This window comes from Prionailurus bengalensis, chromosome F2 (assembly GCF_016509475.1).
Source record: "Prionailurus bengalensis isolate Pbe53 chromosome F2, Fcat_Pben_1.1_paternal_pri, whole genome shotgun sequence".
Lineage (NCBI taxonomy): Eukaryota > Metazoa > Chordata > Mammalia > Carnivora > Felidae > Prionailurus > Prionailurus bengalensis.
Genome location: NC_057353.1, coordinates 51,206,179 through 51,225,649, shown reverse-complemented (window position 1 = coordinate 51,225,649; position 19,471 = coordinate 51,206,179). Strand labels below are relative to the sequence as shown.

General features: G+C 41.0%; 1 protein-coding gene across 3 annotated transcripts in view; it reads right to left on the bottom strand.

Moving 5' to 3' along the window:
• Positions 1-585: 585 nt before the first annotated feature.
• ZFPM2 (zinc finger protein, FOG family member 2) overlaps positions 586-19,471 on the bottom strand; it is a 472,819-nt gene continuing 453,933 nt past the window's right edge. For 2 of the 3 annotated variants that reach the window (XM_043601583.1, XM_043601584.1), the window contains 3 exons: positions 9,585-9,791; positions 7,042-7,266; positions 586-4,119 (listed from right to left, as the gene is read on the bottom strand). In XM_043601583.1, the coding sequence (XP_043457518.1) occupies positions 1,628-4,119; positions 7,042-7,266; positions 9,585-9,791 (2,924 nt within the window). In that variant the 3' untranslated portion in view covers positions 586-1,627. The remainder of the gene's footprint in view (positions 4,120-7,041; positions 7,267-9,584; positions 9,792-19,471) is intronic. The other variant, XM_043601585.1, reaches the window with a different exon arrangement.

The window sequence follows — 19,471 nt, the reverse complement described above, 5'->3', positions numbered from 1 at the left end:
CTTTGCCAAAAACCCTAGAAACCCATGGCCGTCCTAAGATATTCTGATGTAGTAGATGTTAGTGTTCTGTAGAGGATTTAAATCCCATGGACAATCTGAAGAACCACTATAAACTCTCATTCTTTTTTACGACCCTTCCCCAGACCATTCGACTGGTGCTAATATTCGGACTCAATGTTGTCTCGTTGAACATAGAGTGTTGCAATCAGGGTTGAAGACCTTGGGCTTTCTCTTCAATTTGGTCTCCAAGATCTGTTATAATGTAAACTGTACACAGACTTGTCCTTCTTCATTCATTCCGTGTGGGCTCACACGGAGTTCTTGTGCATAGGCTTTGCAAATCTTTTATGAAATTGTTTTCTTTCTGTGCTACAGTGGTGGGGGGAGAGATGTTATATGTGTTATATTAATTAGGAACATATAATGGACAATCTATTCCTTTACTGATTTGTCACTATATATATATATGTATATATATAATATTCAGCATTCAGCTATTCAGTGCTATTTTGAACCTGTTCTCACCACAAAGAATAGATATATAGACTTTCCTTTGTATTTTAAAGAAAAAAAAGTCTGCCAAACTTCTCCAACAATCTGGAATTTTATTCCATCCATATACATGCATAGTAACAATATTTGTTGAGAAATCATTTCTATCAGAAGTAGAACATTATCTTTGTGATCACCAGGTGCAGTATTGCTACTCTTATATTTAAATAGATCTTATATATGAATTAAATTCATACTTGCAGCATTGAGTTTAGGGTTTCGATTTAGACTGTGCCTTTCAAAAGATAAAACTGATTAACACTACCTCATTACTTACAATACTGCTTCCAGTAATTTTGTTCATTCTTTATAAAGTATTGCATTTAACAGCAAAGGTTTAAAAATTGAGACAGAGCTGCATCAGCGAAAGAAAATACAAGTACTATACAAGAAAAAAATTGCCATCTTCATTTAACATACATGTTTAAGATTAAGAAAATGGACAGAAACATACAGCTACATACAAATGCAAAGCCTAGTGACTAAGAGACTGTATCTGCTAAAATATAAAGTGCAAACAGAGCCTGATTATCCAAGAATTGAAATCTTAAGGCGAACTTATAGCATGTGTATTGAGAACATCGTTGCAAGTTATATTTTAGCATATACATATATCTGCAACAGCATATAAGAAGAAATCAAGATCCACAAGTGCTTTTGAAGCTATTTCTAAAATGCTTTTCGGTATTGTTCGTGACTATTTTCTTTAAAAGCTACTATACTGTGCAAACCATATGTGCTACACAATAACTATACAATAACATTACAAATGACTTTAATATAAAGTTTTTAAATAAAAAATAACATAACCACAGCTATGAATACTGCTGGTAAAATAAATTAATTTTTTTTTGAAAATGGCACCAATAATACACTTTACTAATGGACTGTAATGAAATTACACCTTAAGTCTTCAACTCAGCCTTAATGAATTATCTCCTGATTGCCCAGATGTAATTCAAACAGCTTTTGTGTTTTGTTTTTTGTTTTGTTTTGTTTTTGTTTTCTGGACTGGGTAGAACCACATACTAAACACTGGTACCAAAGGTGACTGGTGTTTATTTATGAAGTTATTTCATTTGACATGTTCCGCCGCATGTGATGAGCAATAAAACTTCTTGTGAGTTATAAAGTTTGAGAGGTTGTTGAACTGAATATCACACAGGCGGCAATATTTCCCGCTGGTGGGAGCCTGGGTGGAGCCATTCACACCTTTTGCTATACTAGACAACTGTTCCTCCGCGGAAGGAATCCCTGGGGAGACATTCTCATTTGTGGCTAACGGGTTCTCAGAGATCCAAGAGGGAGATTTGTGGCCGTCTTCATGCTGAGGATTCTGGGAAATGTTCTCTTGCTGTGGGTTGGCGGCAGGTCTCTCGTCTTGCTTCAGTCCACCATTGACTATTACCATGCCTCTGTTTTTGGGTAACAGCGGCAGGGGATCTTTCTTCGGCGGGGCGCACCCGTTGGAGGAAGCCTGGCCTTTAGGGGATTCATTTTCGGCATTTGTGCTCGGCTCCACGTCAGTGTTGTGGATGACAAGAGAACCAGAAATATAATCACTTGGCTTTATGCCATAATACGGAGAAAGCTGGTCAGCCCCTTTTGCCTTCTTTATTGCCCCGGGGTAAAGGCATTGGGGAAGAAACAAATGTTTGTTTTCTTCCTTTGTAGCAATGAGCTGAGCCGCTTCACTAAAGACTTTCAGGCCTTGCAGGGTTGCTAAGTGGGATGAAAACAAGTTTCCATTAGGGGAAGGCTGCTTCAGATTTCCGTTCTTCTCACATTTTATTACGCTTCTTTCATAGCTGACATCGGGGCTGTTTCTTTCGCTCTCTGGATTTGGAAATACTTTGCTGTCGAGTTGGCCCAGGTCGTTACGCTGATGTGCTGTGACTGGGCAGAAATTCTGCTTGTGGGCCAGGTAGTTCTCCACTTTATTGAAGCTGATCTTGCACACAGTGCACTCGTGGTAGTCCAGCAGCCTTTTGGGAGACGTGGTCGTCCGCTCAGACTGGGATAAACACTTTTTGCTGAGATCTATGGGCACGTCCATCTCGAGGCAGGAAACGCTGGAATGGGTAGTGTCACATTTGGAGACTGGAACACATTTGTTGATCGTCAGAGAAGTTTCCAAGTGCTTTGAGACAATTCCTGGGAAGATATCACATCTCGGGTGGTAGCACTCTCCTAGCCCTTCTGTGGGTTCTTGAGTGGAGGTACAGGGATTGCTGAGGTTGGCTACGTCAAGAAATCGCTGTTGGACCAGGGGAGGCCTTTGCTCCTGCTCAGGTAGGCACATCTCATACATCTTCCTTCGCTTGCGTGTGCGCATGGTTCTCTGCATGGCAGGCACTTTGTTGGAAGCGGACCTCTTCAGTGGAGGGTCGTGGCGTGTGGCACAGTAATACTGTTTGTGGACCATGTATGTTTCATGCCGGCTGAAGGTAATGTTGCAAGCTTCGCAGGTAGTCTTATTTGGGTCACTTTCCCCATCCACTAAGGGGACACTGGGATTTTTCACATCAACAGGTTTTCCATTAATTTTGTCATCACTGCTGTTAGAGGTGGAGAGCTTCTTAGCTTGAGCGGAAAAGTCCTTGTCATGGCCCTTCCCATTTGGCCCAATTAAATCTAAAACAGTGGAAGAATTGAGGCAGGATGTTTGAAGAAGTGGGTTCTCAGGATCAGCAGAATGAGCAGCTGGGTTGAGAAGGTTTATGGAGGTTTGACCGGTGTTGGGGCTCACGGCCTCAGGCATCTTTTCTGAAACGCCAGGGAACTCTGGGGACTTGGCCATCTGCTGCCATCGGCTGCTGCAGTAATGTTTTTTGTGCACTAGATAATTATCCAAATTATTGAACGTTATGTTACACTCAAAACAAGTGGCCCCCTTGGGCATCAAAGGGCTGTAAATCACGGGAGGGTAGCTACTGCTTCCGTGCCTCAGTCGCCGATGTACCAGTTCAGACATCTTGGCTAAGATCTCTGAAGCTTGAGGGACCATTGTGATATCTTGGGGGAAAGCAAACTGAGACAGAAAAGGGCCCACAGGGAAAGAAGGCCCAACGTTAGGCTGAACCGGAGATGAGGCAAGTCTTGGACTGGAGGGCTCAGACTTGATTTTTGTGTAAGAAAAGCTTTGTTTATTTGCCGTAGGCTGTATCTCTGGTCTCTGGTTCGTGAGAAAGAGCTGAGTCTTTTTCTCACACTTGTCCAGCTCTGTGTCAGAGCTCGCGTCTTTAGTCTGCATCGCCTTTTGGCTCTGCGGGAGTTCGCTTCTGGTCAACAAGTCTGTGGCTGGCTGTAAGCTGTCTTCGGTTCCACTTGGAGAGTGCTCCATATCACCTTCTCTGGGAAGTTTGCCTCCAGGGACATGGAGCTCCTGGTGCTGCAATAACTCCCTCTGAGTCTGGAAGCCGAAGTGGCAGTGATTGCATCGGAAGGCAGCTTGAGTGAGATGGGAGAACAGGTGTTGGTGAAAGCCGATCACGGAATCAGCGGTGTAGCTACAGACGGTGCATTTTAGACTAGCACCAGGGGGGAGGAATTCTTCCATTTTCACTCCTGGAGAGACATACAAAATAAGAACACTGAGAACCATGTGCATTGGTTTTCTAATGATATGAACCTTTACATTGCAGGAACGAATTGAAATCTTTCAGAATCTCACTTGCGATACTGTTATTATTTTTTTTTTTTCTCGCGACGTCTTTTGTCAGGTTGGTCATCAGAGTAATAACACCTCATGGTTTCCAGAGCACAGCCAAGTATATTATCATATCCTGTGGGACAGCTTTCATTGTCTGCATTGTACAGGTCAGGGAACAAATTCAAGGAAGTCAAGGGAATTGATTATGGTACTAAAGCTATTCAATGATGGAGCCATGTCCAAACCTGAGATTTTGTAATTTCTAATCCAATAACCTTCTCATTACAACACTAGGCTCTGCACTAGGAAGAAGGAGGTAGACATCAGAGTTGATATCGATAAACTAGGTGAAAATCAAATAACTCCCAGTGCACCAGGTTAGGTATTTCAGAAGAATCCAAGTAGGAACCATTTTGCAAAGTAATCAATAGCCTCCTAATTTATCTTTGGTACAACTCTAGATTTTTATGCATGGATTTTGCTGAACATGGTTCATCTCTATCCAGGGCTGATATTCAGCTGGTAGACACCAGTACCTTAATAAAGTCATTTAGGACTGACATCCGTGTTGACCAATCACCACCTGTTTCTAGTCAGTTATAAAATATTTTGAATATCACCAACGATTGGTGAGTAAGCCTTACTGTGATATTGTGATTTATAAAGTCATGTGTGTTTGGTCATTCATATATATTATATTAGGTCTTTGACCAGGCTTCCTGGCTCACAGCTCCTTAAATCCTTGGAATTTTCCTGTGATGAGAGGAATAAAGGTATTTTTGTTATGTTAATGTAGTGACTTTTGGAAAACCCTAGGTTAACTAAGGGTGAGGCTGGTTGCCAGGGGAACCAACCTTGCAATTGGTGGGTTTGAACTTTTAGTTCCTCCTCTCCAGAGGGGAAGGAGGGGAGGGGAGGGGGCTGGAGATTGAGTTCAAGTGTCAGTCATGCCTAGGTAATGAAGCCTCCATAAAAACCCAAAAGGACTGGTTTCAGAGAGCTTCCCAGTTGGTTTGAGGAGAATGACAGGCTGGGAGATGGTACGGAAGCTCCTCACCCTTTCCGCAAACCTTGCTCTAGGCATCTCTTACATCTTACTGTTCCTAAATCTTTACGTCTTATAATAAACTAGTAATCTTGTGAGTAAATGGATTTCCTGAGTTCTGTGAGCCAATCTAGCAAATTAATTGAACCCAAAGAGGGATCTTAGCAACCTCTGATTTATAGCCAGTTGGTCGAAGCACAGGTAACAACCTGGGCTTTCAACTGGCATCTGAAGTTGGGGCAGGGGGCTGACCCCCCCCTAATCTGTAGAATCTGACTCTTGCTCCAGGTGATAGTGTCAGATTTGAGTTAAATCATAGGACATGCCTTTGGTATCTGGAGAATTGTTTGGTGGTTATGAGGAAAATGCACCCCCCCCCCCCCCACCATGTATTGAATTCAGATCTGGACACTTTTCCTCACTAAGGTCAACTCTAGTTCCCATTTGTTGGCATACAGCCAAGTCAGGCATGGCTCGTGCCCTCTGCACTTTAGACTAAAATGAGAATTGCCTTTTCTATTTATTGGCTGAAAATATGGTAGAAGAAACCCAGTCGTATAGCAATAAAAGAGGACTTCTTACTCCTGTCTCCTTTTCTCCTTAACTGACCCAATACTCATTTTTCTATTTAGCTGAAAGATCCCTCTATCTCTATTTTTGTTTTGTGAATGACTGACTATTCACCATCTGAGACAACTGACCTGTTTCTGCTTCCCCTGCTTTATCACCTACATAATGGTAGCTCATTTGTAGGAAGGGGAAGAGAATGACTAGAAAGGAAATTGCCTATTTTTATAGGTTCAAAGACAAAAGCTTGCACTGTACTACAGCATTGGAGCTAGGTTTTTTTTTTTTTTTAAACTCAGCACCTATTTCAGTTTTTTAATTATTCAACTCAAGCAAAAACGGTCAAGGAAGTCACCCAGAAGTACCTTATAAGTTTTATATTACAAAAGCTCAAGAACTCTGAAGGCTAAACCTTGGTTTGTCCTATTCAAAAATATTCCTAGAACTATCTAAAGTTAATATAATCCTGTACATTAGATTAACTTAATTTAAAAAAAAAATACAGAATTAGAATACTCTGTGATGATGCCACCAATAATTGGGCATATAACTCCAAAAGAAAATGGGAATAGTTGCAACCTTTCTGTTAAGAGGGAGCTAAAACAAAACAAAACAAAACAAAACAAACCTATTTGTTTTTTAGCTTAATTTTTCTTAAGGATTTTAAAAACATAGTGCTGAAAGTGGTTTTATGTTATAAAATTCGACAAAGCTGTTACGCAACCTCTAGAAGTCAAGAGCATTTTATGGATTCGTGTTTAAAAGTTAATTTCTCTCAAGTGTGACTGTAATTGGATCTATCAAAATAACAGTGTTACTTCAATTCAGCAAATACTTATTTGTATGTACCTACTATGTATTTCCTACCATGTGGGAAACAGTATGGTCAGTTTCCAAAGATCACTTGACACTTAAATCAATGAATATTAATGACAATACACAAAGGGTATTGAGACTATTTTGCAAATGATGCTGTTAACAAAATCTGGCCTGCAATCTGAATACACTAATTGTTAGGAAAGAATTCAGACCCAAATCCTTTGAGCAGAATATACTGATGACAAGTGACATAAGAGAACAATCAGCTGGTCTGTCAAGTTTGATTTTGATTTCACAGGCACAGTTAGGTGTAGAATTCTATATGTTTGCATATATGAATGCACGTATATATGCAGAGAAGGATAAAGTCTTCTGGAGCCAAAGAAGAAACAAGGGAAGCACGTACCGCTGTGTGAATTCAGGTGCATTTCTAGGGCTCGGGCATTTGAAAAGCTCTTGGTGCACTGTGGGAAGGGGCACAGGCTGGAAACCTGAGGAGCACTGTCTTCATTTTCTTCTGATACTGGGGCGGCTTCTCTTTGCCTCCCACTGCAATAGTACATCAAATGGGCTTGCAGATTCCGCTCACTCCGATACCAGATGCCACAAGACTTGCAAGGAAATATATCCTCTGCAGGTGAAAACACAGGGACACATTAGCTGCTGCCCATTTGGAACCAACCACGGGCAAAGCGGCATTTAGTTCCATTTTTCCCAGAGACCGCTCTCAGGTTCTGAATTAGGCAATCAGACAGCGATGAGTGCAGTCCTGGGTGCTGTTCCACAGTGCAGGACTAAGCGTTTAAAGAAATGTTACACCCAGTGCAATTTACCTTCCCACAGACTCTTCGGAAAGTGGTACCATGGGAGACTCCCATGTTAAAAGCACAGGAGATTCATTTTAAATTGCTCATATTGTATTTATGGTTTAGAAAAATATGCATGTATAAAGAGCAATGTGAATGGGTTTATCTGACTAAAAGGCAAGGATCTAATAGCTGAACTAAAGTTAGCCTGATGCCAACTACTGACAGCATTTGTTCATTTAATAAATTAATTATAGAAAGCCGACTATAGGCTGGACTCTATGCTGAGTTGGGTGTAAAGCAAAACGAAACACCAAAAAGCCGTCATTAAGGATCTTACACTCTTCTGGGATGGATGAACAAGTGGTCAGATAAAATTATATTAGGCTGTAATGACCATTCTGCTGGAGGCATCTGAGGAGTGCTTTGGGTGAGGGACACTAGGTGGGTGAGGAAGGACAAGGTCAGAGAAGGATTCAGAGGGAAGATAATTAAAAAATAACCTTCACCCATTGGAGCCTCACAATAGTATAAGGTGCTCCTGGTGTCCTTGGTAACCAAACTCCTTTGCCACAAATTCAGTTTGGGTCTATGTTATTTCAGGTTCCTCACTACCAGAATCCACGTAAAGATCCAGTAAGAGAAAATAACTACATTTACATAAAGGAGATCCTAAAATATTACCTGGGGTTGGGTGTACTGGATTCACCGTGTGGACGTAGGGTCATTCCAGATACACCTGAGAATTTCTTTCAAGGATACCGGGACAGTAAGAATGTAATTATTGTTGAATATGTATTTATTTTATATTTATTTAAAAAAAATTTTTTAATGTTTATTTATTTTTGAGAGAGAGCGTGAGAGTCATAGCATGAGCAAAGGAGGGGCAGAGAGAGAGGGAGACACAGAATCTGAAGCAGGCTCCAGTCCCCAGAGCCTGACACGGGGCTCGAACCCATGAACCGTGAGATCATGACCTGAGCTGAAGTTGGAAGCTTAACTGACTAAGCCACCCAGGTGCCCCTATTTATTTATTTTTTAAATATCAAGACATCATTACAATATCTGCATTTCTGCATCATTCAGAGTCTTAGGGATTTTCAGGTTTTCCAAACCTACTAGCTTTGGAATCTATTCTCTTAAGATGTGACTGCTATTCAGATTTTCTCACAGAGCTAGAAGAAAGCAGAGCTGAGTTTAGAACTCAAACCCTGGACCATTGGACCACTGATTTTCTGTTATATAAAGTGTCACTTTGTATTCAAGGAATACAAACTCAGTTCACTAGTCTTTTTAACAAAATAATCACAAAGGCATATTTGCAAGAGCATATTTTTGAATTCCCCACAGAAATTATTCTCAGTGTATATGTATTTTTCTTTATTTTTTATGTCTCTTTTTTTGTTGTTGTTGTATTAGCTGATGTCTTGATTTACTGAGGCTATATTTCCTCTTACTATATCTAATCAAACTTTGGTTTCTCATTTTTTCCTTTTCTTTAAGTAAATTTTTTTAATGTGTATTTATTTTTGAGAGACAGAGAGAGGGAAAGAGAAAGAGAGAGAGAGTCAGAGTGTGAGCTGGGGAGGGGCAGAGACAGAGGGAGACACAGAATCTGAAACAGGCTCCAGGCTCCGAGCTGTCACCACAGAGCACAATGTGGGGCTTGAACCCACGAACTGTGAGATCATGACCTGAGCTGACGTTGGACCCTTAACCAACTGAGCCACCCAGATGCCCCATTATTTTTTTCTTTTCTAAAAAGTTTTTAACTCTATGGCTCCTAAAGCATAACTATATTATTCTATTAAAGAAGCATCCATGAAAGCTCTTCAATTTCTCATAACTAAGTAGCCTTAAATGTTGTTCAGCTAGTTCAGAAAGTCAGTTTTTGTGTGACATTTGAGAATCCCACCTGAAATGAATGAATAGAAGTGTTCTTTTCATACTCTCATGAGAGGCGACCACACACACACACACACACACACACACGTGCAAAGTTAGAGAAGAGATAAAATGAAATCACAACACTGGAGAAAAAAGTCTGTCCCTGGTTGCCTGTCAGTAGACATTTTTTTTTGTCCCATAAATACCCATCACCACTACAAAGCTATTGTACTGGGCTATTGCACTCAGCACTTACTATTGACAATAGCTGTAGGCAAAATAGAAGCCATGGCAGCTTGCTGAGGAAGCAGCTGAATTGAGTCCAGCAGGCGTGCAGGGTACATCCCTTCTGCAAGAGTCATCTGACTGGCAGCTTGTAGCCTTGAGTCAAAATCCACCACAAAGGCAATTAGCTCTTCACCCTCAGAGATGGCCTTCGTGGTTGTGCACCAAAGCTGACCCCCTATTAAGAAGAGAAAAGAAAGAGAAAGATAGAATTGACGCAGAATGCTCGAGCCCGCCGCACAGTAGATTGATGTCAATAGCATCTTCTCATGTTTTTCACATCCCTTTCTATGGGGGGTGGAGTGTCCGATGGAGACAATAGCTGTGCTCCTCTGCCCTCCTATGTGGAAAATTGTATTCCTTGCATTTCATGAACTGTTCAGTGACTGACAGTAGGACAGGACTAAGAGCCAAGAACAGACATAATCTGTAGAGAGTTTTGTGAACCGTTTGCCTTCTGGGGCTTGCCTTAATCATTAACCGTGCTATTACATGGTCTCACGCTTATGAGGAGGCATGGTGGGGATCCAACCACAGAAATTTATTTCAGGTGAGCCTTTGAAGTCCCTCTTTTTGTACCTTATGGAAGTCAGAAGTTATTTCTTTCTCTCCCCCTCCCTCCCTCTCTCTTCCCAAAATACCTAAATGCCTAAAACTGTAAAAAAAGAGTAAACAAAAGCTCCTAAAATCTAGAAAGTTAAAACGACATTCCAGTTAGTTTTACTCTCCGTATGACTGCTGCCATTTGTTTTGTTTTTTTTTTTTTGTTTTTGGCTTAGTGATCTTTACTTATATAATATTCCTTATAATGCGGCTTCTTTATCTCCGTTTACCCTGATTGAACTTCCTGAAAAGGAGATATGCCAAAGATCCTTTTCAAAAGGCTTATTTAAATAAAGATTTGTTTAAATGAAAAGAACCCTTTCTTCAAATACTAAGATATACTCTGGCTCCACACTTCAAATGATCACGTGTGGTGCATTAAAAAGAAAATTAACTATGCAAGTACATCTTCTAATGTATTGCAATGCGATAGTGTATGCTCATTTATTTAACATGTTTAGACAGGCAAAGCACTTATATTTTGTTATCTACACTCTCAGGCCTAGATACGTATCCTCCACAGTTATGCCTGAAATAATGTGGCATACTTGATATGTTATAAAGCTTTTTTTCTCATTGTGTATATATTGCAAAGCTATATATTGTACTCATTAAGCAAGCAAAAATTGTACCCATTCTGATAAGTAATATTGCTCTGTTTATCTTTCAGCATAACTGTGTCTTCAACGGCACTTCATTTTTTCCATCCTTAAATAGATCATAGTTTTTAAACAACTTGTGGTAAAAATCTGCTGGAAAAGATAACAACAGCATACGATATGGCCGAGTTACACAGAAGAAATCGGGACACTTCCAGAGAAACCTTGGACAGTTAATTACACGGGCTGATTACGTTTTAAAGGTTGAGTAAGCAGCACCGTCCACGACAGTAGATGTTTGTGGAAAAATAAAGCCCAGATTACACACCTTGAATTTGTGTGAAAGCCGCAAAAGGAAACACAAATAGACTCAAGGTGAAAAATATACCCAAAGGGCAGAAAACAACTGAACTTTTTTTCACTGTCTCTAACGGATCTGAAAGCACCCAAGTTTACCCAAGTTGCAAAACAGAGTCACTTTGGCACTGACTTATTTATTTACCAATAACAGAAGCTAAACCACCTCATTGTGGCAACCGTGGAGACTGAAAAGGGCTAAGTGGTGGTGTTTCTGCCGGTGCCCATTCTTCCCCCTTGGAAGCTTTCGGTATTCAGCTGCTAAGCTTTCTCTGATGTGCGTACAGATCCAAACTACTTACAGCTATAGACAAGGTAATCATTTGCACCTTATCTTTCCTCTGGGGTGTAGTTTATTAAGTGAGTCTTTGTAGTAGAGAGGTGGGGTGGGCAGAGCAAGTCATGGCAATGCGGGTTTATTTCAAAGCCTGCTCTTTTGGAGTCGCTGGATTTCAGTGATGAACTGAATCACTGAAGTTCAGTGGTGAATTTACATGATGGGTGATATTTTACCCCTTTTGACAAATTTGTACTTTTGGTAAATCCAGCCACGGGTATCTTTCAAAAAGGAAAGGTTTGGACTCAGGTTTCCAGGAGAAATTGAGATGTTTAGAGAAAGTACCACTCATAACTAATCTCTATCCCAGCAGTGAGCCATGCAGCAGGACGGCTCAGAATACTTGTGCTCAAACTTTGAACCAGAAAGATCCTATAAGTAAATAAAATAAGATTCAGGACTATTAAGTGCAACCAAAAGTAAGCAAAAATGATTTTCTACATTATTAGACAGCCCAGCAATTATAATATTTATGTTTTCTGACATACTGAATGTTTCATATTTCATTATCTTTATCATTAAAATTTTTTTAGAAATGTTTATTTTTGAGAGAGAGGGAGAGAAAGAGAGAGACAGACAGACAGACAGACAGAGCATGAGTGGGGGAGGGGCAGAGAGACAGGGAGACACAGAGTCCGAAGCAGGCTCCAGGCTCTGAGCTGTCAGCATAGAGCCCAATGCGGGGCTGGAACCCACAAACCACGAGATCATGACCTGAGCCGAAGTCGGACACTCAACCAGCTGAGCCACCCAGGTGCCCCTGTCATCTTTATCATTTTACCTCATTTTATGGTTTAGTCGGGGCATACCCTTGAGAAAGGCCGAATCAGACTGAAAATGCACTGTGTAGACTTGATGAGAAAGTCTCCGTTGTGTTAGGATTTAATCTTTCCCATCAGTCCTCATCAGCTATTCATTGAACTGTCTGCTGTGTGCCAGGCTGGGCACCCTGCCTTCACAAACAACTAAGAATGTACATACATAGGCAGATGAACAAGAATACCACGTGGCGGGTGCCATCCCCTAATGCTAAAGAAAACGTAAGAGTGAATGATGGACACTTCTTGGTGGAGTCAGGCAACTCATCCAGGGGGACTTTTATTGACTCATAAAGAATAAAGGTAAAATAGCAGAAGTATGTGTAGGGGACCCAGCAGGGAAATCATTACTGGCAGAGGAAGGACCATACGTGCAGGTGCAGGATGATGGAAGAGCCTTACTGGTCCTGGTAGTGGTTCAGAGGCCACCTTGCTGGAGCTTGGGGTCTGAGGGAGAGAGGTTGGTTACAGGCAAGGGTGTGACTGCGCCAGCCTGTATGGGATCATAGAGCACAATATCCAATTGTCGGGAATTTTGCGTGCTAGTGGCTATCACCCTGGTGAGTTGAAATCTGCCACGGTGAAAGTTGTAACATTTGTCACTGGAATTAGCAGACGTTATCATCAGGGCTTCCTCACCTCAAAAAGTTTAGAGTAGGTCCAGGGGGCTTGGAAAGTAAGATCAAGGCGGCTGTGTCTGGCTCATCATGGTGGGAAGATGTGGCATACACTTGGTTGAGTGAATACATGAACAAATTCTCGGCAGGGGCTTTTCTCCCCCAGAATAAAGATCTCAGGGTAATGAGGACAGTCAACGGGGCTAGGGGCAGGACATGTTGCCACGAGGGCCATTTGGAGACTGTTTGTGCTAGTTCAATTGTGAGACATGTAAATTGTGAGGGAGAGAAGGGCCAGGTTCAAGACAGAGAACTGGGCTGATCTCCTCAGATGAGTAAAAGAAAGGAGGCTATTGAAAATAACTGGAAGGTTCTGGTCTGGGAAACCAGAGGCGGGGGTGCCATTAATAAGACAGTAAAACTGGCGTATTAACAGTGGTATTATACAGACAACAAGAAGACAATTGTACTAATTAGGAGCACTTTCTTTGGGCCCAATAGGCTAAGTGGTTTATGTATTTCATCTATTTTAATCCCATCAATTATTCTGTGAGGTGGGTGATATTTTCCTTGTTTTAGAGTTGAGAAAATTGAAGCTTGGAGAGGTTAACTAACTTGCCCAAAGCTATATGCATAGGCAGTGCGGAATCATGGTTTAGACTTCCGTCTGTCCGACTCCAAACACGCATGTGTGTGCTTGTCATATGTATGTGCGTGCACAGAAGTAATGAATTCTGCTTTGAAAATGTAAAGTCTGAAGTCCCTGAGGGGGACTTCAGCATGAATGTATTGAGGAGGCAGTTGGAATTTGGACAAGACATAAGGCTGGAGGAAAAAAAAAAATTTTTTTTGGAAGTCATCAGCACGTTCTAAATGACTGTGGATACTCTTTGCCTTGATGTGGTAATGCAGGAAGACCATAGAGTTTAAAAAAAGGAGCAGATTGAAATTTGGGAAGTCTCAACAATTAAGATGTGGGTGGAGGGCAGGGACCATATAGGGTTCCATATAGAGAACATCTATTTGGAAAAGTTATAGGGGGACCAAGAGAATGGCACCACAAAAATCAAGGGTTGGCTCTTTGAAGCTGTTTGGCTGAGTTTTTTAGATGGTGAATTTAGAGTATTCAACTTGAGGGAGTCATTTATAGGGAGAGAGAAATACCGAGTATTGTAACATGGTTTCAATTACAGATTCTAATAAAACATTCTAAGGGGCACCTGCGTGGCTCAGTCAGTTCAGATAATGATCTCACGGTTCGTGGGTTCAAGCCCCGTGTTGGGCTCTGTGCTGACAGCTCAGAGTCTATAGCCTGTTTTGGATTCTGTGTCTCCCTCTCTCTCTGTCCCTCCCCTGTTCACGCTCTGTCTCTGTCTCTCTCTCTCAAAAATAAATGAACATTAAAAAAGTTAAAAAAAAACCATTCTAAGTGTGATTGCTAGCGGCGGATGTAATCCCATCTGCAGGAGGACGGACAATGGAACCAGACTGCCAGCATACAAATTTTGGCTTGTGATTTGAACTTGCCACCTAAGCACTGTGGAGATCAGTTTCCCCATCCTTGGAAATGGGAATACTGATAATAATACTGAATTCATAGTGCTTTTATGAGGATAAAATAAGTTAATATATGTGAAAGCTTAAGAATATTACCCGATAGAGAAGTACTATACAATTGTTAACGAGTATCACTTTGGTTTGATTTGGTTGAGACTATTATTCTAATTTCTCACTGTCCTGCTACATCCAAGAAATGAAATCTCACCAGAAAAAAAAAAAAAAAGAAAAGTCTATGGATTCAATGGGCAAATGTATCTACGCTTTGCTGGAGCGTGCTAACCCATTTTGGAAAAGACTAAGGCTGCATCATCTATTCATGGACACAGACTGTATCTTGACCAGTTAGAAACAGAAATAGTTTCTAGCACTGACAATGGGCTGAGGAGGCAGGAGAACCAGTTTCCTACCCACCGGTTTTTGGAGCTTGGGTAGATATTGCCAACTCTAATTTAGCATTGAATAGAAGGCAGTAGCATTTATTCGTTGATTAAGGAGAAAGCTGAGTGCATGCAAATGCTACATCAGGTTGATATTTAGCTATTTTGGTGTCTTCATCCTACCGACCTCATTATCAATGGAAACAAACCAGAGAATGTTACGTTTGGCTTTAAAATGAGAACACCACTATCAAGAAACAAAAACCAAACCCAGAAAATAACAAGTACTGGCAAGGTTGTGGAGAAATTGGAACCCTTGTCCACATCTGGTGAGAATGTAAAATGGTATAGCCACTGTGGACAACAGTATGGCAGTTCATTAAAAATTAAAAATAGAGGGGCGCCTGGGTGGCTCAGTCGGTTAAGCGGCCGACTTCGGCTCAGGTCATGATCTCGCGGTCCGTGAGTTTGAGCCCCGCGTCGCGCTCTGTGCTGACCGCTCAGAGCCTGGAGCCTGCTTCGGATTCTGTGTCTCCCTCTCTCTGACCCTCCCCTGTTCATGCTCTGTCTCTCTCTGTCTCAAAAATAAATACACGTTAAAAAAATTTAAAAAAAATTTAAAAATAGAATTACTTTACGATCCAGCAACTCCATTTCTGGGTATATACTCAAAAGAATTGAAAACAGGGTCTCCAAGAGATATTTGCACACTCATGTTCATAGCAGCATGATGAAAAAATAGCTAAAGCATGGAAGTAACCCAAGTGTCCACTGACAGATGAATGGATAAGCAAACTGTGGTATTATATATATATACAATGGAATATTCGGCTTTAAAAAGGAAGGAAATTAAAAAAAAATAAAAAGGAAGGACATTCTGACATAAGCTAAAACATGGAAGAAATTTTAGGGCATTATACTAAGTGAAATAAATTAGTCACAAAAAGACAAAAATCTTGCACGATTCCATGTACAATAAGGTACTTAAGGTATTGAGAATCACCGAGACAGAAAGTGGGCTAGTGGTTGTCAGGAGCTGGAGGAGGAGAAAATGGAGAGTTATTGTTCGATGGATACACAGCTTCAGTTTTGCAAAATGAAAAGGGTTCTGGAGATGGGCCATGTTGATGGTTGCGTGACAATGCGAATGTATTTAATGCCATGGAATTGTACACTTAAAAATGGTTACGATAGATTTAATGTCATATGTACCGTATCACAATCAAAACCATTGGGAAAAAATGAGAGCACCGTTTTTTTCGGTAAAAGCCACCACAGTCAACCTCCGATATTTGCAGAAGTTTGTTTTAGCCACAGCTAAAGATAGAATCTAATTTTTATAAAGTGCTTTCCACATAGGATGGCTTTTGAACTTCTTTTTAGAGACAGAGCTCGGGAGGAGAGGGTCAGAGGAAGAGAGAGAGAATCTTAAGCAGGCTCCACGCTCAGCTGGCTCAGCCCAACACGGGGCTCAATCTCATGACCCTGGGATCGTGACCTGAGCCAAGATCAAGAGTCAGATGCTTAACCAACTAAGCCACCCAGGCACCCCTCATATGAGATGGCTTAAAACAACAAAATAAGGTCTTCTCCCTTTTCAGTTTTCCTAGCAAAGCTACTTTAACAAAGAAAGCATCTTGAAAGCTCAGTCCCTAGAGGAATGAGGTTGCTAAGATGCGAGTTGGTCATATTTGGCCACATTAACTGTTTTCATTTGGATGAATTTTGGATATTGTGTGGGTTTGAAAATTGTGATTGATGTAGCTCCTGATGATTTTGTTGATTTGGATTTCTGCTTGTGTTTTGAGTACCAGTGGAGTGTTCCTGTCAACTCTCTATGGATATGGAATTTAAGGAATCTAAACAGATGTTTTTTGTGGTTTTCATAGGCAGTAGTATGTTTAATGCCCCCAGATTTAAACCCAGCTATTTTTTAAAATGTTATTTATTTTTGAGACAGAGCGAGAGCGAGAGAGAGAGACAGAGCAAGCACAAGTCAGGGAGAGGCACAGGGAGAGAAGGAGACACAGAATCTGAAGCAGGCTCCAGGCTCTGAGCTGTCAGCACAGAGCACAGCATGGGGCTCAAAGCCACGAACTGTGAGATCATGACCTGAGCTAGAGTCACAGGCTTAGCCAAACGAGTCACCCAGGCATCCCCAAACCCAGCAAATTTTTAATACACAAACCCAAACTAGCAGTATATTGATCTGAAAACAAACAGAATTATGTAAGGGGATGGGGTGCATATGTGGTAATATCATATATGCTTAGGTGATAAAGCTCTTACAACTTCCTTTGCACAGCCCTCAAGAGCACACGATCTCAGTGTAAGGGATTACATGTTAATAATGAAGCATAGGTGGCACCCAAAGTCACTGAAAATGTATTTGTCCTCAGGGCACAGATGGACTAGAAACAGCACTTGACTGGTCAGTGGGTAAGAAGCTTCAGTTCCAATCCTGACTTGACTGTCAGTTACTGAGTGTTGGAGAACTGCTTTACCCATCTCATATAAAATGACAGCCTTAGGCCAGATATCCTGTAGATTATTATCATCAGGTTGTAAGCAACTTTTTAAGCTTCTATGACCAATGTGCCAACAATAGTAATAATCACACATTTATCCAGCGGTTTCTCGTGCTACGTACCGGCACTGTGCTAAGCACTTCACATGCATCGTCTTAATTTCTCCCAAGAAAGCAGTAAGGTGGCTTTTATTTATTCCCATTTTACTGAGATACCACAAGTCTGGAGGTGTAGGTAAGGTGTAGAGGGGAACTGGAGGAAGGGAGCGAGGTGTGGGAGATGGGATTTAGACAAGGCAGCTGGGCTCTAGATGTTGCACAGAAAAACCAGGTGTCCCAGTCAAATCAAAGTGACCTCCGATGTTCACTAACTACACTGTGCCTTACACTCAGTTTTTGAGTAATTAGCACAGTGATCTCTCTGAATCAGAAATAAGATGGTTTGCTTTATGAAACAAGGTCAAGAAGATTACACTGTGCTGAGATCTAGCTGTTAAGTGCATAGCTACAATGTGGAGCATAATGTCCATATTTGTCATGTGGAAATAATTCCAGGTTACCTTCTAATAAGATTGACACAGAATTAGAATAGCTAACACTTAGAAAGCACTTACTATGTGCCAAGTGCTATAATAAACATTTCACACATATTATTAACTCATTTGGTTAATAAACATATTAATTTAATTACGTATTAAACTCATTTGGTGATATTAAACACGAATGTAGCCTTTGCACGATTCCATATGTCAATTACAAGTTGAGCTAGGCTCCAAAAGGGCATCAAAATTGCACATAAGCATAGAACACTACTTGGCAATCTTGACTGCACAGTCAATTCACCTGGGAGCTCTTAATCAACACTGATTTCCAAGTCCTACTCTAAATCAATCAAACTAAAATATCTGGGAGTGATGGTTAGGCTCCATTATTTTTTAGAGGCTCCTCAGAGGGGCTTAGAGCATCTCTGCCATTAAGCATCTCTGGCCTGGGGTGCCTGGGTGGCTCAGCCAGTTGAGTGTCCGACTTCGGCTCAGGTCATGATCTCATGGGTTTGAGCCCCGTGTTGGGCTCTGTGCTGACAGCTCAGAGCTTGGAGCCTGCTTCAGATTCTGTGTCTCCTTCTCTCTCTGTCCCTCCCGAGCTTGCGCTCTGTCTCTCTCTCTCTCTCTCTCAAAAGTAAACAAACATAAAAAAAGTAAAAAATAAAAAAAACTTAAAAAAAATCTCTGGCCTAAGGGTGAACTATCTCCATCTGTATAGGGTAGAAAAAGTGAGACTCTATGAACACAAGTCTCTTGATAATCAAATCAATAGACAGGTCCAAACGATTCAGTAGGGAGATTTCGAAACTCAGAAAATGGCAACTGAACCCCGCTCTGAATTTCCCCCTTTCCCCTAATATTTGAAGAATGTGGGTGTGATGAGTGAAAAGGGGAGGAAATATGGACAAAGCAAGGATGTAATGACTTCGCATCACCTTTCAACTGAATAAGCCAGTTAGGAACTTAGCAAATTTGTGAATTAACATTTGGTTTTACAACATTTGCTTCTTTATTATTTTGAAGGTTTGTCACTTATTATTAGAAATGATCAATCATATGTATCCCCCCAAACTGTGAAAGATCACATGGTACAAACCAGAGCAATACAAAAATCACATTCCTGCTGCATGGGCGTGAAGTCTTTATCGAATGACATCGGGCACTGAAGCAGCTATCTGATACCTCTCTCCCTTCCACCAAATGGAAAGGTTATTTTAGGATCCTCTCTTTGTCTGCCTCTTATGCTGCAAACATAGTCACTCTTCCCAGTCTCCCCACACACCACTCCCTTTACAAAAAAGGACAGATACATTCAAGGTTCCATAGAAAGTAATAACCACTAAGACCTTGACATTCTTGAAAAACCATGTACTTACTGTTCTAAGTAATGTTTATGATCAAAGTTCTTGTGCAAACAGATACGGTTCCTAACAGGAAGCTTATAAATTTTTTTTTCATAATTGCTGTCAAAACTGCAGTGAAGTGTACTACAAGTTCCGATAATAAAGAATAAAGTCA